Genomic DNA, 18,429 nt, shown 5'->3' on the forward strand with positions numbered 1-18,429 from the left:
TGATTAAGAATGTGGACATTTAGACATGGAGAAATTCTACTGATAAGTTGCTGTTCTATAATTGTAAAATCTAGAAGTCACTCGTGTATTTTACCTGGGTCCATGTTGTTTTCTTGTGAGAACATATTAATACCCTCGGTATCTCTAAGACAACGACCCATATTTTATTTGTAGCCTCTCCTCTTATTACATCTTGTACAAAATTGAAAAAGGATGGGGCATTTGTTAAGGTTCAAATGCCTGTATTGAATCCATAGCTTTTTCGAATTGTAGGTTGTCCTCAGAAGAAAGGTTTTGGGGTATCATTTTCTTTGATTGGATAAGTATGTTTTCTGTCTGCCTTATTAATATTTTATTTCATTTTTGGGTTTACGATGTTTCATTTTGAGCTGTCATTTTATATGGCCCCCAAATTTGGTTTTGGAGCATTTTTTATTGTTAATTATAAAAGATGCATGCGATTTACAGGTACGATCTTTCCTTAGAAATGCTTCTTTTCCGCCATGTATGCTGTGTGCACCGCAAAGAATATTATCGGATATAAGCTATTATAGTGTACACAAACATGTTTCTCAAAGAAAATACCTGACAAATAGAAAAATGACATTCTTTTTGGTTTTGAATTTTACAATCAAAAGACATACCTAAAAATCTTTCGTTCACATCAATAGAGAATATCATTTTCAATTCAACATTCTGTTAGAACAAGTGATGTTCTGTGAGAGAATATGGCATCGGATTTTTTAATCACTAGACTTAATTGACAACCCTCCGATTATGTTTCAGCTGATAATTTTTACAAAGTCACCCCCCCCCCATTGCCCCTAGGTCCTGCAACCTGTGACAGTAATTCTAAGGCATCCTTCTTATTGAGATATTCCCTGCCATCTTAAATGTTCCCAGTTTCCTCCGTGTTTACCGAATGTGTACTATGTTTATTTCTACTTCAAACCGTGTATTAATTAACAATCATTAATGTTTCTCAATTATAGGAAAGATTTCCCGAACACTATTGTTTTCAAAATTTTTATTTTGAAAGTTGGTTTGCAGATGTTCTGACGTTTTTACTATGAACGTACATTATAGTAACAACAATTATTGGCCTTGTTTTGTTGTTTTCATTTCTTTAGATCCTGTGGGCACGTTCGATGTCCTCCTTAATTCCATTGATATTCAGATCTTCTTCACATAATTCATAGACGAGGTTTGTACAGTTCCCCATGTCTTTACCACGGTACTCTGCAACTCCGAGAAATTGACCCTCTTCAAAGGCAATATGTCTGCAATGGTGTGTAAAACGTTGCTTTATTCGAAAATCTTGTGATGTATATTCATAATCGTATGATGTACATGTCTCTTGTGATTTTGTATAACAATCATGCTATATAATCAACTTCTGTTGAATTGGGACAGTATATGTAAGGTATACTTTACTAAATAAATTTAAATTGTTCTATTTATTTTCTTTAACTGATATAATTTTTTTAAGTGAAAAGCAATTACTGTTATAAATGTTCAAAAGTTGATTTTAAAAGTTGATAATGCTGAAACAAAAAAAAATTCAGCTTTCGATTTTAAGTCCGGGGTCCTTTGAAGCATGTTTGAAAATTTAACATGCCAAAGACTATTTGGTCCGGGAAAACTGTATTTTCTTTGATATGCACAAATCCCCCATCTAACTCTTTTTGTTTTCAAATATCCAGGCATTTTAAATATTCTAGTATTTCGATGTTTCTTGCAATTATTATCTATTTCCAAGGTGTAAATTTTACTGATTGTAACCTATGTCAGTAAACGTGTGTAAAGCAACATTTATCATACTCTCACTAACAAAGTGGAATTTAGGAGGTTTTAGGAATCACCTTGTCTGTCAGTCCGTCTGTGCAATCATGTCAGTTTCATATCTTTGTTATGGAGAACATTGGTAGTTTATACTTCACGCAGAGATTGCTTTTTACCTGAAAATGTTTCATGATTTTGACCCAACGTCTTTTGGGCAAGTTCAATGTCACTGAAATGGAAAGTGCATAATTATACCCCCCGCAAACGAAGTTTGGGGGGGGGGGGGGTATATAGGAATCGCCTTGTCCGTCTGTCCGTCCGTCTGTTCGATTCGTGTCCGGTCCATATCTTTCTTATGGAGAAACATTAGAAGTTCTTACTTCACACAAAATTGCTTATGACCTAAGGGTGTGTCATGACCTTGAACCAAGGTCATTCGGGCAAGGGCAAGGTCACTGGCAGAAAAAGTGCAAAATTCGTGTCCGGTCCATATCTTTCTTATGGAGAAACATTAGAAGTTCTTACTTCACACAAAGATTGCTTATGACCTAAGGGTGTGTCATGACCTTGAACCAAAGTCATTTGGACAAGGTCAAGGTCACCAACAGAAAAAGTGCAAAATTCGTGTCCGGTCCATATCTTTCTTATGGAGAAACATTGGAAGTTTTTACTTCACACAAAGATTGCTTATGACCTAAGGGTGTGTCATGACCTTGAATCAAAGTCATTTGGACAAGGTCAAGGTCACCAACAGAAAAAGTGCAAAATTCGTGTCCGGTCCATATCTTTCTTATGGAGAAATATTGGAAATTTTTACTTCACACAAAGATTGCTTATGACCTAAGGGTGTGTCATGACCTTGACCCAAGGTCATTTGGTCAAGGTCAATGGCAGAAAAAATGCAAAGTTCTTGTCTGGTCCATATCTTTCTTATGAAGAAACATTGGAAGTTCTCAGTTCACACAAACATTGCTTATGAGCTAAGGGTTTGGCATGATCTTCACCCAAGGTCATTTGGGCAAGGCCAAGGTCACTTGCAGAAAAGTGTAAAACTCGTGTCCAGTCCATATCTTTTTAATGGAGAAATATTGGAAGTTCTTACTTCACACAAAGATTGCTTATGACCTAAGGGTGTGTCATGACCTTGACCCAAGGTCATTTGGACAAGGTCAAGGTCAATGGCAGAAAAAATGCAAAGTTCTTGTCTGGTTCATATCTTTCTTATGGAGAATCATTGGAAGTTCCTACTTCACACAATGGTTGTTATGGCCGAAGGGTGTGTCTTGAACTTGGTCATTCATTTTTAGCTCACCTGCGCTGAAAGCTCAAGCGAGCTATTCTGATCATATTTTGTCTGTCGTCCGTCTGTAAACTTTTCACATTTTCATCATCTTCTCAAGAACCATTGGGCCGAGTTCAACCAAACTTGGCACAAAGCACCCTTACCATTAGGGAATTCAAAGTTGTGAACATTAAGAACCATGCCCTTTTACAAGGGGAGACAATAAAGAATAATATAATTGAACATTTTCGAGAAATATTCAAAATTTTCTCAAGAATTATAACGCCAGGAAAGCTAAAACTTGTGTGGAAGTATCCACAGGTAGTGTAGATTCAATGTTGTGAAAATCATGACCCCGGGGGTAGGATGGGGTCACAACAAGAGGGAAAAACACATTTTTACATAAGAAAATATAGAGAAATATCCTTAAAATCTTTTTCTAAAAGACTGCTTAGAAAAGTTGTACATGTAAAATTAGTGAAAGCAACTTCAGATAGTGTAGATTTAAATTTGTTTAAATAAAAATCTTTAGGAGTAGGGTGGATTCACGTTGGGGATCCAGTTGTACAAAGGATAACATTTTAAATATTCACAAAAACTGAAATGTTATTACTGAGTATATATGCTTTTACTTATATGCAAGCATTTTTACATATTGCTGATTCTTTTAAATTGTCTAAACTTTGACCCCTAGACGATTATTGGGACTCACAAGGGATTCAGAGTTTGATGTAGGTTTATATCCTGTATGTAAACAATTGTTTAGTGTCTTGAGAAGCGCAATGCTGAAAGTGATTTGACTTTAAAATCATCCTGTTAGAAATGGACTTGATTATAAATATAAGAATAACTGTTTTTTGATACAGGATCTACATGTATTAGGGTGATTTCACCATACATCGGACACCTTTGGGTTTTTCCCTTTGTTCATGCATCAAATTTCGTCCAAATATAAATAAAACTTGTTTTAAAAGTCACAGGTTTCCCCTTGTTTAATATTTGGAGAAATAATTGTGAAATTGTTAAAAATGTAGAAAATAGAGCAAATTAATGAAGTGCTGAACTATTTCACCATGGATCGGACAATATTTACCAAGCATCGGACAGCTACACAGTACTGAGTAGAAATTAAAAATAACAGTTTCTGGTTTTAATGCAAAAATAAAAAGGTTCGGAAAAATAAATTCATTCAATTACTATTCAGATTTCTTCTTATCTACATATGGGAATTTAGACTAGTGCTTCTGTGTATAGGAATATTTATCACGAGGGGTTCTTTATCGTGCCAGCTCCTACAAGAACTTTGGACTATTAGGCTGTGTCCGTAAAACTCGAATTTGAAGTGGTCTGAAGAAAATGTTTGTATCAAATTATTTTTTAAATATTAATTTTACTTTACATTTAAAGTATATCACAAGGAATCTCCTTGTTATTATATAGAAGAATTCATGCACTGAAAACTGTCCGATGCATGGTAAATTTGTGTCCGAACCAATATGAAATGAACACATGGAGCAAAAATGACCTTGACATTAATTATTCATATTAACTGGACTTAAAACTTACTTCTTTCTAATTATTTTACGCAGAGAGTGCATTGTCACTAATTCACAATCAAATGCACAACATTCAAATACTGCTTTAGAGTAAAATCTTCATAAATAAATTTTCAAAGATGGCGTATTTAAAGCATATTACGATGTCTATATTGCTATTTCTTTGATAATGTGACTGTCAAATTCTTAATTATGATGAAGTTAATTAGTTCTTATTCAAGAATATACGAAACAACACATGAGTGCATTCACATTAATATTTATTTGTATATTTATAACCAAAGTTGTCCGCTCCTAGGTATGTGTCCGATGCATGGTTAACTCACCCTATACCTTATTGTCCAGATATTTTGCATTATGACTCCATGAAGCTAATTTTATCATGCCTATTGTTGTTCATGTGAGCGATGTGGCCTATGGACCACTTGTAAGTTTAAGGTCACTTAAAGAAAATTGCATGGTGCATCAATTTTTCTCCTACAAAGAAATATTTGAATTATAATTTCAAAGAAAAAGCTGTCGATTGTGGATCTGCTCACAGTTTCTCTAGTTTGACTCAGTTTTCTAGACAATGTCGTCCTATGAATGCAATGTCTTTCATTATGAATCCAACTGAATTAAAAAAACTAAAACTAAACTTTATTTATTTTACAACGATTGATAAACAAGTTCTACAACTTATATTAATATCTCTCGTTGGCACGGATGTTAGCGCGAGGGGGTCATTGGTGTGGGAAGAAGCCGGAGTACCCGGAGAGAACCCACGTGTCCAAGCGGGCGACCACCATACCCTATCACATACCACCACTGTCGATCACGGGGATCGAACTCGGGTCGCACCGGTGACAAGCGAGTGCATTGTCCACTACGCTACTTGGACAAATTAAGAAACATCAATTTCTCAAGATTTAAAATAAGAGAAGGACGTCCAACACCAGACCCAAGGAATTGTTTCTCTTGAACAGCAACTGCAGGTTCACTTTGAACTACATGTTTGTGATATACTCAAGTCATTCAATGTGTTTTAATAAGAAGGAAATTTTAAGTCAGCATTCTGGCTTCTGAGCCACCAACATGTTAAAGTCTAAATTTAAACCTGCCCTTTCTGTGAAACCTTTTAGATACAAGCAACTTGTCCCAAATGGTGATGTAGAAGGATCCCGTTGCGAAATAACGGAGCGCAACTAAAATCTGGTACAGTGGAGTTCAAGGGTTGTTCGAATGGCTTCGGTAAATTAACTCGTCTCACATTTGACTGACGATTAACATGATGGTTTCCGGATCAAACCGGTTCCTGTCAAATACCTCCGCTTCGTTGAGTGTTTTTACAGGATTTCAATTGTCGTTTAAGCGTCTTTGAACTGAGTTTTGACAACGATGTGGACTTTGCAGACGTCTTCTGACGGCCGTTTTTGTTGAGCGAATTCACGTTAGATTTTTTTGAGGTAACTTTTTACCAATCTCAAAATTTTACAGACTATTTACCAATCTCAAAATTTTACAGAAATCTCAATTTTGTTCTCATTTCAATTTGAAATCAGTTGGAAATCATTTAATTGCACCCACGTTTGAGAACAATCACAGATTTTAGAAAAAAAACCACAAAGACAAGTCTGAGTTTGAGAAAAAAAATTATTTGGTGGCACAGTTCGATATTAAGATAAACTCGATTTTTTTTTTAAATCTCAGCGTTGTTGGCCGCAAAGCCTGATGTCCTCAATTATTCTTTCATATTATATTTTTTGCAATAGTACTAAAGCATAGTTAATGACTGAATTGTTACTTTACTCAATGTCATTAGAAGTGGCATTTATCTTTTTCTCTTCCCAGCCATTTATCAATTCTAACAATGACGAGAAAAAGTCATCGAAGTCACGAAACCGTTGCTCCAGAATCTACATGAAAACAAAAGTACAATGCATTTTATCATGTACTCATATCAATTATCAAAGTGAATTATCCAAGAATTATCCAAGAATGTTGCTCCAAGGTAGCCAACTGATTTTTGAGACCGGGGCTACAGATCTGGGGGGAGGGGGGGGGGGGGGCTTCTAAGAGTGTTAAGGGGGGTATGCGGTCATCTTGTACATTTTTGAATGAAAATGTAAACATGTCTTGAACGGACTTGTTACTGGCCAAAACAACAAATATGAGGTTGTACATGTTGTTTTGTAGGGAAATTACGCATACAAGAACAGAACAATGCCTTTTTATTACTTACGTAGAACAGCTGTAGAATTGCGCAGATGCAGACTTATTTTGAAAATTTAAAAATCTTTAAAAAAAAAAGAGGGGTTCATAATTTTTAGTGTCCTCTCTACAACAATTAGTTGAGAAAAAGGTAGAATCTTGCACACGAATGTCTAAAATTAGGGTACCCTTTTTTTATAAGTCGCCATGGGATCTATTTTTAGAACAAGAAAATTCAAGTGTATACTCGGAGCACCTGTATCTATGAAGGTACATTGCTGTGTATTTTCATCGAAAAAAAAATAACCTGTGTTGAATGTGACAAAACATCTTTATATCAAATCTAATGGGGTGTTTTTTAAGTTCTTTAAGTGTAAATTAAATTTAACTCTTTTTTAGAAGTAGGGTAGGGGTCCAAAATATTTATCGTCTTCAAAAAAACATATATATCTATTTTTTCGATGAAAATGTAACCTCAATGTACCTTCATGGACACAGACAAAAATATCTCGCGCGAATTGATTTTTTGAGACCCCTGTGAAGAATGAGGTAGCCTCTTTTGAGACAGAGAAACCACTATATGTAAATAAGCAAGCTTTGACCTTTTACTCAACAGATAGTTGTAGAGTGGACACCAATGAGGCAATGACCTCCTTTTATATTTTTTCAGATTTTTAAATCTTGAACTTAAGTCTGTAGCTGCGCAGTTATAATTACAAGTGATTTAAAAAGGAATTGTTCTGCTCTTAATTGTATGCGTAATTTGATTACAAAACAACACGTAGAACGTCATATATTGTTTTTTATCTTTTGACAACAGTTTTAGTCAGCTATGTGCAGAGACAAGCCAGTCCAACAAATGTTCACATTTTCATTCTCAAACGTACAGGTGACAGTCTATGAATATTAACATCGGTCTTGGCGAATTACAAGCTTGACAAACTAGGCAGACATGTAACATTCCTCCTGGAGTCCAAGCCTTTGTAAAACGACTCTCAAAATATTAAAATCTAAATTGTTCAACTATCTTTTAATTATACAGACTTGTAAAGTTGCACATGTACACACTGACAATGAGCATGTGTATCACCAAAATACAACCTTCGTTATGCTTGCGTTTATTGATAAGTAATTAATTTGTATGTATTGTTTCTTTTTTTCATAATTCATTCTACTTTTATTTGTCTGCTTGTAATTTTAATTGATTAAAGTATAGATTTTAAAAAGCAAAAGCTACAGGTCTGTATATAGCTCCCAGTCTGAAAATTTCGAATTTACGACCTGGGAACTACAGTGCCACCCATTAAAAAATTGTGCTAGTTTTGGACTATTTAACCTTATTTACACGCAGATTCTGCAAAACTATTAGTACCATAACATTTTTCATGCAAATTACTACTGATATCATCTCTTTATTTGCCCCAGACTTTCTCCGGAGCACGCTACCAACCTCGGAAAATCAAGTACATGCATGTATGTTAAGTTTACATCGAGATCGAGAGTCGCCATTTTTACGTGTATTCAAACTGCACCGCTTCACATTACAGGGCTGGTGATGGTGTTTAAAAAGACTATCAGAGGCAGACTATGTATATTTAACACAACATTGATTTGTGACCCTTAAACATGTTCAATACTTGAAGTATATTGATTTTAACTGGTGCTTAAATGTACGTTCCAAATCTTCAAATATTTCATTTTATTAGAACTTCGTTGCCTTTTATTTTGTCCCATATTTTTGTCATTGTCTTATCAAGGTTTAAGTGGTTACTCACTAAATTCATTACAGTACTGTTAAAAAATAATATCATTTTGTATCTCAACAATTAAACATTGCAATAGTGAAAATGGCGGATGAGTGGGCGGCTGCTAAAAGGTACCCTTATTGTACGGATATTTTCAAGATAGGAAATTGCTGTTTTGCAGATCAATTGCGCTTATATCAGAGATGTGCATATTTCTTAGATTTTGATTTTTGTTGATTTATGAAAAAAAAAAAAACCAGCTGTTGAACTTTGGTGTCTTCTCGCAGACTGTTGCATATAGGGTACCCCCATTGTATGAATAACTCCCCTTACAGATTTCAAGATAGGTACAGTAATTGTTGTTTTGCAGATCAATTGTACATATATCAGAAATGAGCATATTACTTGGATTTTGATTTTTGTTTATTAATGAAAAAATACCAGTTGTTTAACTTAGTTCTTTTCTCGCCGGAATATTGCATATAGGATACCACTATTGTACGGATAACGCCCCCAGCCTACAGTTTTCAAGGTAGGAAGTTGTTGTTTTGCAGACGCAGATCAATTGTACATATATAGGGTACCCCTATCGTATGGATATTTTCAAGATAGACAGTTGCTGTTTTGCAGATCAATGCAACATATATTAGAAATGTGCATATTACTTGGATTTTGATTTTTGTTAATTTGTGAAGAAAAAAAATACCAGCTGTTGAACTTACTCATTTTTTCGCAAAATATTGCATATAGGTACTCCATTTCTCTGGATAGGTAGTTATCAATCAGGGTTGACAAATGGATTATGGATACAGTTTACATAAAAGAAAACCTGGTTTGCTGTCACATTTAAATCTTTTCACTTTTTTCTTTGTGTTTGTTTAAATATTCATACTGAATAAAACTCAATGGAGAAATTGCATGTGGTATTTTACGATTAAATAAATGGGTATATGTGTCTGACTCATCTTTCCCCCACCCCCTCCATCTTCTCTACTAACATGCTAACATACGAAGGATTTCATATGCGCGCTTATAATTGTCTATACACTTTCATGTTTTTTCAGACAGCATCTTATTAGTGGGAATGGGCGTAACGTTTTTACACGAATCTTTGCATAATTTCCATCAAAATTTATCAGGACTAAATGATATCATATTATTTATATAAAATCCATCTTCAGGACAAAAATTCTGTCAAAGTCACTGGAATAAGGATTAGAGAACATTGTGTCAGCCATTAAATTCATGCATATTCTAGGTAGATATTGGATACGTTGAACGACATTAATTTCATCTAAATTCTTAATTTCAATTTAAATACCCGATACTCTTGTTTAAACTTAATGTTCTATCATTAACCATACCTTTTTCAAAAGGACCGACTGGCACCGGTTCATCTGGAATAAACTAGTCGACCTTTTCCGGTTTTAACTTTTATTTCTTCCAGGCAATCCTATTTTTCCACAAGAGCTTATATTTGAATGCAGCAAAACTTTTATGCTAATTTTTCAAATATTTTACACTTTGTAAATTATAATTGAATATTTTCAAAAAGTTTAATACATTCAATATATTTCTATCATTTTCAATAAATCGATTTTAACTATTTTAAACGCTCGATTCAAGTTGGCACCCCCTCAAGTTTAAAGTGGATCCGCCCAAAAGCCTCTCAATGGCGACTGTGACAATTTTACGACGTGCACAGCTTCTTATCACTAGATCCACGTTTGCATCTCACAAGATAACGCGAGCAATGTCCAGTATGCTCATAGACGATCCCAAGTATTCCTGGTTAAAGGACCTTGGATTAGGACCCACGAATAAAGGAGTATTTTATGGAGCCTGGGATGGAACTGGCGAGGTATTCATTGTTTATTGTTTTGTTGAAGTGGAATATACCGGTACCAAACATGGCTTTTGTGCAATTCTTGTTGACAGCCGCAGATAATTGATCATTTTTGTTATTTTAATTATCTTGCTCAATAAACATAAATTGTAATATCAATTGTGATTTTCAATTCATGATATCCCTGCGTATTTTTCCCTCAAGAGAAAATGTCAAGGAGAGGTGTGTTTAAACGAGCAAATCTGATTGGATAGTAGAACGACCCTGTCTAATCAGCTGTTTGTAATTTTTATTTTTTCAGGAGGTTACTTCATTTTGCCCTGCAAACAACCAACCAATCGCTAAAGTGACACAGGTGAGAAACAATTTATGAGAATTAGGGTCTACTGAGACAGAAAAAGTTGGTCATTATATGGAAATGGTGGTAATATGTATATAAATGTATAATGAAATGAAAAAAAAATACATTGATGTCTTGTCCAACTCTGAACATTTCTACTTCATATCCTTTGGAAAGTGATAAAACTTAAAAGCAAGTACAGTATCGAATAATTTTCCCTACAAACCAATTATCTATGAAAGTAATTTACTTTCACCTATTTACACCAGCAGAATTGGTCTCCTTTCAAATTTAGAAATATCGAACTTAATAAAAATAGTTTCTTTATGGGAACACAAAAGAAACCCAAAAAACATATGCATCATGGGCATGTTTAGAAAATGCAACCGTTTGGTTTTGTCCACCTGAATGATTAGGTTTATTCAACCCTAATATTAGGGATCAACAATGAACAAAACAAACTTAGAAATTTAACGAGGCCGAGTACAAATTGAGTACACACACTTTCATGCAGCATTTCATTTCTATTGTGATATCATCTTTTTGCTTGGTTGATGCCATGGTGTGATAGTTTTAACTGCAGATATTCAGCGAAATTTGTTGAAATACCTCGTTTGATGCGTGAAATTGATATTATATTGTGGAATAAACATAAATGTTTCGAAGTATAAGCTATAGTTGGGCTCGGGTCGCAAATGTAAAGAGGGTTCAGCAAGCACAGCCCTCTGTCAGGTTTTCTTAACCCGCCTAAATATAGCGTAATTCATATATTTCAAGAGAGTAACTATGTATTTTCGATTCATGACCCTTAATATGTGATGTTATATATTTATTTATTACTTAAATATGTCTGAATGTTTTAATACATTTGTAAGACTATAAAGATCACCATTTCCGCCGGCCCTTGTCAAATAAAAAATAGTCATTATCTGACAAATCTGGGAAATTGGGCATACAAAAATCAACTTTGGTAAGACCCCTGGAACAAACCAGGAGGTAAAAAGGTTTTTTTTAATTTGACAATTTGATGCCTTTTAGCAATAACTTTAATATGTAGAACAGAAAAAGAAATCCCTAGGGCAGAAGTTTTTAAAAAATGTAAAAAAAAAAATTTGCAAATTTATTACATTTGAAGCAAAATGCCATAGGGTCCTATGTTAAAAATTAACAAACTTTGAGATGTCCCCTTAAACAAATGGTGTGGTAAATGTTTTATTTTTTTATCTTAAAAGAATCATTATATCAGTAGAAATTCATGTAAAAAATTTCATTCAAAAATCTAGGGCAGATCAAATTAGACCCAGCCTTGTTAAGTAAAAAATAATGTATACAGCCTTTAAAGGTTTATTTTTGATTTGCAAAAAACATTATAACTTTATTTTTAGCGATATCAGAGTCGTAATACAATCATACCCGCCTCAACCTCAGGAGCAAATTTTAATGAGGCGAAAAAATGTGGTACCCTTTCATGACAAATTTGTTTTGTTACATGTATGTTCATCATTTCTTTTTGTGTGATGGGGAAACTACTGCTATGTATATTAATATTATGCATATTCTTAGAATAACAATCATTTAAAAGCGGCACGTACATAAAATTTGTTATAAAATCGGACCAAGCAGCCTTACAATGGAATAAATATAACATATATAAAAGATCTATTATGAATGTTTGCATCTTTAACAATATATTTGAATATCTGCAGGCCAGTCCAGCTGATTACGAGAAAGCTGTTGTAGCTGCCAAGGAAGCATGGGAAACCTGGGCAGAGGTAACAGGAATAAATCTAATGTTAATCATGTGCATTGAAACGATAAATGGCATATTCATGTGTGTACCATTTATGTATTGTAAATCAATTTTGTTTTGGAAACTTGTGATAGGTGACTGCCCCACAAAGAGGAGAAATCTTAAGACAAATGGGGGAGGCCCTAAGGCAAAAGAAAACACTTCTGGGAAAGCTGGTAAGTTTGCTCTTTCAATATACATGTATTCAGAATGTAAATATGATAAAATCAAATTGCTGTCATAACAAACAAAATCTAGTTGTGTACACGTAAGTACCGGTATGTTTTTGTTCATTTGAAAAGAAAAAAAATGTTTTAATTTCTTCAAATTGTATGAATGCCTGAACGAAATTTATGTAAACAAGATTAAAAAAGATGTATTATTTTGTTACATGTAGATGATGAGGATTTAAAAAAAACCCTGTTGATATGGTAAAATATGTCTCTGAATTACAGGAATCGTTGGAGATGGGCAAGATTTTGCCTGAGGGTGAGGGAGAAGTGCAGGAGTACATTGATATCATTGATTACGCGGTGGGGCTGTCCAGGATGTTTGCTGGTCATGTTTTCCCCTCAGAAAGTAAGGGATACACTTCAACAATAAACTTGTACATTGTAAATGGTGTACTGCCTTTTTTGCAGGGCAGTTTGACATAGTTGAGTGAAAAATACTTAATGTTGATTGTTTAATCTACACTATTTAATTATCTACCAACAAAAACTTTGCTAAATATGATCAGTCTGCCCTGCAAAAGAGCAATACTGCAGTCATCATAGAAAATCTACCGGAAAAGTATAACAGATACATTCAAATTTCATTCTTCTAGCAGTATAATTAGCAGATGGAGTTTTTTTTTCAATGCTGTAAAAAAGATTTTTGATAGATGTTGAGCACTATGACATTATCAAATCAGTGGCCATGCATTGTTAAAACAGTTCAGTTAAACAGTATCTAGACCTTTAGGTATATGTTTGAAGAATTTAGAGTTTATTACATGTAAGTTGTGTGTAGATTTCCTGCATATAGAAACTTTGTACCAGAGACTAATGAATTACACATGATCAACATGGATTGATGGTACTGAATAGATTCTCTTATGAACAAGAAATTTTTCATGTTTTACAGGAAAAGGTCACATGCTGTTGGAGCAGTGGAATCCCCTTGGACTTGTGGGAGTTATCACAGCATTTAATTTCCCTGTTGCTGTGTATGGCTGGAACTCATCCATCGCCATGGCTTGTGGAAACTGTGTACTGTGGTATGTAAAGACTGTGATGTGTTTTATCATTATCAGGAGTGAAACATGCAAACCGTTGAAAATAGTTTAATTTATAATTAGATGATAAGTTAAATTCAACTTAAACTTTGTTTTTATTTTGTAATATTTCATGAATTGCACAATGTACTTTCTGTGTGTTGAAAAATTGCCTTGATATGTTTTTGTGCTCTAACAATTAAATGTTGAAATTAGTCATTTTGATGCACATGTAAATTGCATGTGAATACCCTTTAGACTTATAATGTAAAATACCAGTCATATTTTACTTGTGTATTACAGGAAGGGTGCCCCTACTACTCCGCTCGTCAGTGTTGCAGTCACAAAGTAAGATCTTCCAGCAAAAAACACCATGTGTCAGCAATTTGTGTTGTCATTAATTTTTTTAATAGACACTGTAATTAAACTACTTTTCAGAATTTTGGAGACAGTATTAAAGGCCAACAATATTCCCCCAGCAGTTTGTTCACTTGTCCAAGGAGGGGCAGACATTGGGTAAGGAAATCACTCTATATTTAAGCCCCTCTATTGCTGCATTTTGTCAACTTAAACAATCATTCACTGACAGTTAACTGTAGAAAGTGCACATATAAAAGCTTTGCTCTTGTTGCCCTTATTCATGATAATGCCTCTTAATTTGCAAAAAAAATCATTGCACTTAAAATTATTACCCGTAGTTACAATATACATGTATTTATTGTAGACTGCATGCCAAAAAAAAAAGAAAGTGAAACTATATATAATACTAACTGCTTTTCAGAACATTGATGGCTAAAGATGAGAGAATCAATCTTGTATCTTTCACTGGAAGCACCCCAGTAAGTGTAACCTATTGTAACCAGGGCTCAGTTATGATCTGAAGCTTAAATGCATGAATTTTTAAAAATCATTTTTTTTTCTTTCTAAAGACTTGTAACTTTATTATTTTCAAACCGTGGTTGTTCTCTTTCGATAGGTTGGTAAAAAAGTATCATTGATGGTCCAAGAGAGATTTGGTAAGTGCTGCAAAGTTGAAAAATTGCGAAAAGAAATTCATCTTTCCTTATGACAGAATTTACAGTGCTACATGGCAAATAATACATTGACGTACATATATCTTGTAGGCAAATTTTTGCTGGAACTTGGAGGGAACAATGCCATTATTGGTGAGTGGTGGTTTTTCACTAAATTCTGTCAAATCATACCTTCTCAAAAACAAATATGGATTGGTACAGGGCAAAAATTTATATTTATTTAATGATCGTTTCAGTGAACGAGGATGCTGATTTGGACATGGTTGTGCGGGCCGGAGTGTTCGCCTGTGCTGGTACCGCCGGACAGAGGTGTACCACCACTAGGAGACTGGTGAGTGATCAAGACAACATCAATGATGGCATCAACTCAATAACAGCAGATGCTTAATTTCAAAAACAGTATCTTTAAAAAAAATTTATTCTGTTAATCACTGTTAGATCCCCCTGAAGTTAAGTTTTACTTTAATTTTAAGAAATGATATAATGATGTCTTACATAAGCTTTAGTTAACTTGTTACAGAACATTAAAATGCATGTTCATTTGAATTACATGTACAAGTATTTCCTTGCAGGTTTTACATGAGAAGGTCCATGATCAGGTTGTAGCTGGGTTGGTGAAGGCCTACAAACAACTCCGGGTCGGAGACCCCCTAGATGGTAAGTTGTTAAGATTCACCCTTGAGTTTGCTTGAGTAAATTTTCAACATTGGCTCTACAATTTTAATCAGAATGAGGCATCATTTCATTAGTGCATATATATTGAACTGATGTACAACCGATTTTTACTTGCAGAATAATTAAAAAAGTTATATGAATGCTATAATGTTGCATGAATGCATTCGCTAGAAGCACATTTATATTAGAAGATTTATTTGAGAAATTTCTTAATTGCATTTTATGAATTTTTTGACTCCTAAAAACATTTTTTGCCTCTATATAGATGGAACCCTGTATGGTCCACTGCACAGTCAACAGGGGGTGGATCAGTACTTCGCAGCGTTAGAGGAGGCCAAGGCCCAGGGAGGAAAGATTGAATGTGGAGGAAAGGTCAGTCTGTTCGAGGCAATGCTTATTTATTGCCAAATTTTTTATTTAAAAATGGGCTGTTGGGTTTTTTTTTCTAATTGGGCATTTGGTTTGACTTATATAATGGCTGTACTGTTTGCAGAAAATTGAGAGACCAGGAAATTATGTGGAGCCTACCATAATTACCGGTCTAAAGCATGACGCCCCCATTGTCCTGAAGGAGACCTTTGTACCCATAGTGTATGCTGTCAAATTCTCAGTAAGTAGAGCCAAGCTTGTCAAGAGAAATGTACATAACACATTCAGATATTTTTTTAACTTTCAACGAAAGTATAAAAAATATGTAGAGTTCTTTTTTTAAAAATAGCTTCTTCTCTCACATAGAATAAGATTTGTCTACACTTTACTAGATTTTGCTGTGGACAAAATACCTTGTATTTCTTTAAGTACTTGCTAAAATGGAAGTCATATTAAGTAAAGAGTTTTTTATGCGTTCAAATATTAATGAGTGTAAATTGCACAATTTTGTTTTACAGAACATAGATGAGGCCTTCAAGATCAACAATGAGGTAAAGCAGGGCTTGTCCAGCAGTCTGTTCACAAAGGACATGAATGCCGTGTTCAGATGGATGGGGTAAGGAGCATTGTTTATCCCCCAAAAATGAGTAATTGATAGATCTGCTATAAAAGGGCACTGTGTGTCCCATATCTCTGCACTTTGTACACAAAACAGAATAATTCATTGAAGATACAATTTGTTTCCATGAATATGGATAAAAGGAGATAAGACTTCTTATGATATAAACGAGATTGTAAACTGTATTATATCTATTCAAAAATTGCATACTTTACAATCAGTTATAAAATTTTGATTCACAGGCCTAAAGGATCAGATTGCGGCATTGTGAATGTCAACATTCCCACAAATGGTGCAGAAATTGGAGGAGCGTTTGGTATGTGTATTAATGCAGAAAAATATTCCATGCTGATTAGATTTTTCGAAATCAATATCATATGTGATATAAAACTTTATACTTTCTTTAGAATAATTGCAATCACAGTAATATCAAAGACAGAGCTTGTCCTTAGCTATTCCTGATTTAAAGTTTGATAAAATGTGAAACAAATTAGCTTTGTTATTTCTCTCATAGTGTTACTTTCTTCAATTCTATTATTTAATTCATTGCCAGTATTACCGGCACAATTGAAGGTAACACTTAGACATTGTGTCTTTTTAGGTGGCGAGAAGCAGACTGGGGGTGGAAGAGAGTCGGGCAGTGACGCATGGAAACAGTACATGAGGAGATCGACCTGGTAAGTCTATCTACCTGTACAAAGGTTCACAAGTTCAGGTAACATATGGAGTGGGGACATTTATTCTATTTATGGCATTGGAATGTGGGGCTTAAGTTTTACACATCTTGTTTAGTTTGTTTTTCTCGTACAAAGTTGAAGAGATGTATTTAGATATTTATTGTGTGTGTGTACGAAGTGTGTGGATTTGTGTGTAACAGAGGTTCTACCATCAGAACAAATTTTACATGTGCAGTGAGGATAAATATTGTTTTGTTTCCCTTGACTTTAAAGATCTGTGTAATAAATATGAAGTCTTGTGTTGCAATGTCCAATTTATTTCAATGGTGTTGTAATATTGCCCTTTGATCTCGCAATTCATATTTGAATTGACAATAGAACAAAGAAAAAAGTGTGTTAATTTGCAATACATTAAATTAACTATTCTTATTTTTTTTTCTTTCCTTTTTAGCACAATCAACTACAGTGCCGAGTTGCCTTTAGCCCAGGGAATCAAGTTTGAATGAACGCATGTTTATATAAAAAGGACACATTCTACAAAAAATGTCTTCTGTGATATCATTGTTTGAAGTGCTAAAAAACATATACAATTGTGAGCCCAAAAAAGTGCATTGAAATCAGAGATTATTTACATTTGTATTAGTTAGAAATATATTTTGGTAGATTTGTTTGACATACAGTGTATGTTGAGCAGATATTCTTTATACTCTTGATATGGAAAGTTGTAACATGGGGGTTTTTTTTGTTGCATTTTTGAAAAAAATGTCATAATGGACATTTAAAGAAAAAGATTTTATCATGATATGATATTGCTGGACATTAGATGTTACTTATTTTGTTTTTGTTGTTGAAATATAAAGAGTTGCATGCAACATTAATTTGTAAGCCTATTGAAATCAAAAGATTTGAGACCAATCGACTACTTTGAATATAGAGCTATGGCTTTTATATCTCGAAGAATATTATGTCATTTAGATTACTTTTTTGTTAGAATCTCACAAATCATTTTGTAAAAAAAAAAAAATGGAATATTTTCTATAAAGTTGTGAAATATTGTGTTAGCTTTTCATTGCATAACTTGAAACTTGTTTTTTACCAGTAGGCATTTAGTGATCAAGAAGATTTATTTCAACTGAAGATTGAAGAATATCTGTCTGGGAGAATATTCAGGATAGGGTTATTTTTGTTTATAGTCCAATCTGGTTTGGAGTGCCTTCATTTTTCTATAGTTCAGAAGTCAAGATGAAAATATGTCGCACTCCTTGAGCGT

At 34.0% G+C, this 18,429-nt stretch overlaps 1 protein-coding gene across 1 annotated transcript; it reads left to right on the forward strand.

Moving 5' to 3' along the window:
- Positions 1-10,192: 10,192 nt before the first annotated feature.
- Positions 10,193-18,215, forward strand: LOC128178367 (alpha-aminoadipic semialdehyde dehydrogenase-like). Its single transcript, XM_052845490.1, has 19 exons — positions 10,193-10,416; positions 10,703-10,756; positions 12,448-12,513; positions 12,626-12,706; positions 12,986-13,109; positions 13,656-13,788; positions 14,089-14,133; positions 14,224-14,301; positions 14,567-14,624; positions 14,762-14,801; positions 14,910-14,951; positions 15,056-15,150; positions 15,392-15,476; positions 15,760-15,866; positions 15,988-16,104; positions 16,382-16,479; positions 16,725-16,798; positions 17,084-17,159; positions 17,611-18,215. The coding sequence occupies exons 1-19, from the start codon at positions 10,228-10,230 to the stop codon at positions 17,663-17,665; spliced, it is 1,617 nt and encodes a 538-aa protein (XP_052701450.1). The 5' UTR covers positions 10,193-10,227; the 3' UTR covers positions 17,666-18,215.
- The last annotated feature ends 214 nt before the right edge of the window (positions 18,216-18,429 follow it).

Source organism: Crassostrea angulata, chromosome 3, assembly GCF_025612915.1.
Source record: "Crassostrea angulata isolate pt1a10 chromosome 3, ASM2561291v2, whole genome shotgun sequence".
Taxonomy (NCBI): Eukaryota; Metazoa; Mollusca; class Bivalvia; order Ostreida; family Ostreidae; genus Magallana; species Magallana angulata.

What these genes read in the sequence shown, in the direction of transcription:
- LOC128178367 (XM_052845490.1), top strand. Translation starts at nt 10,228, where the DNA reads ATGGCGACTGTGACAATTTTACGACGTGCACAGCTTCTTATCACTAGA. An exon ending in AAACACTTCTGGGAAAGCTG is followed by an intron (nt 12,707 to 12,985) that starts GTAAGTTTGCTC and finishes TCTGAATTACAG; the next exon opens with GAATCGTTGGAGATGGGCAA. An exon ending in AGATTGAATGTGGAGGAAAG is followed by an intron (nt 15,867 to 15,987) that starts GTCAGTCTGTTC and finishes TACTGTTTGCAG; the next exon opens with AAAATTGAGAGACCAGGAAA.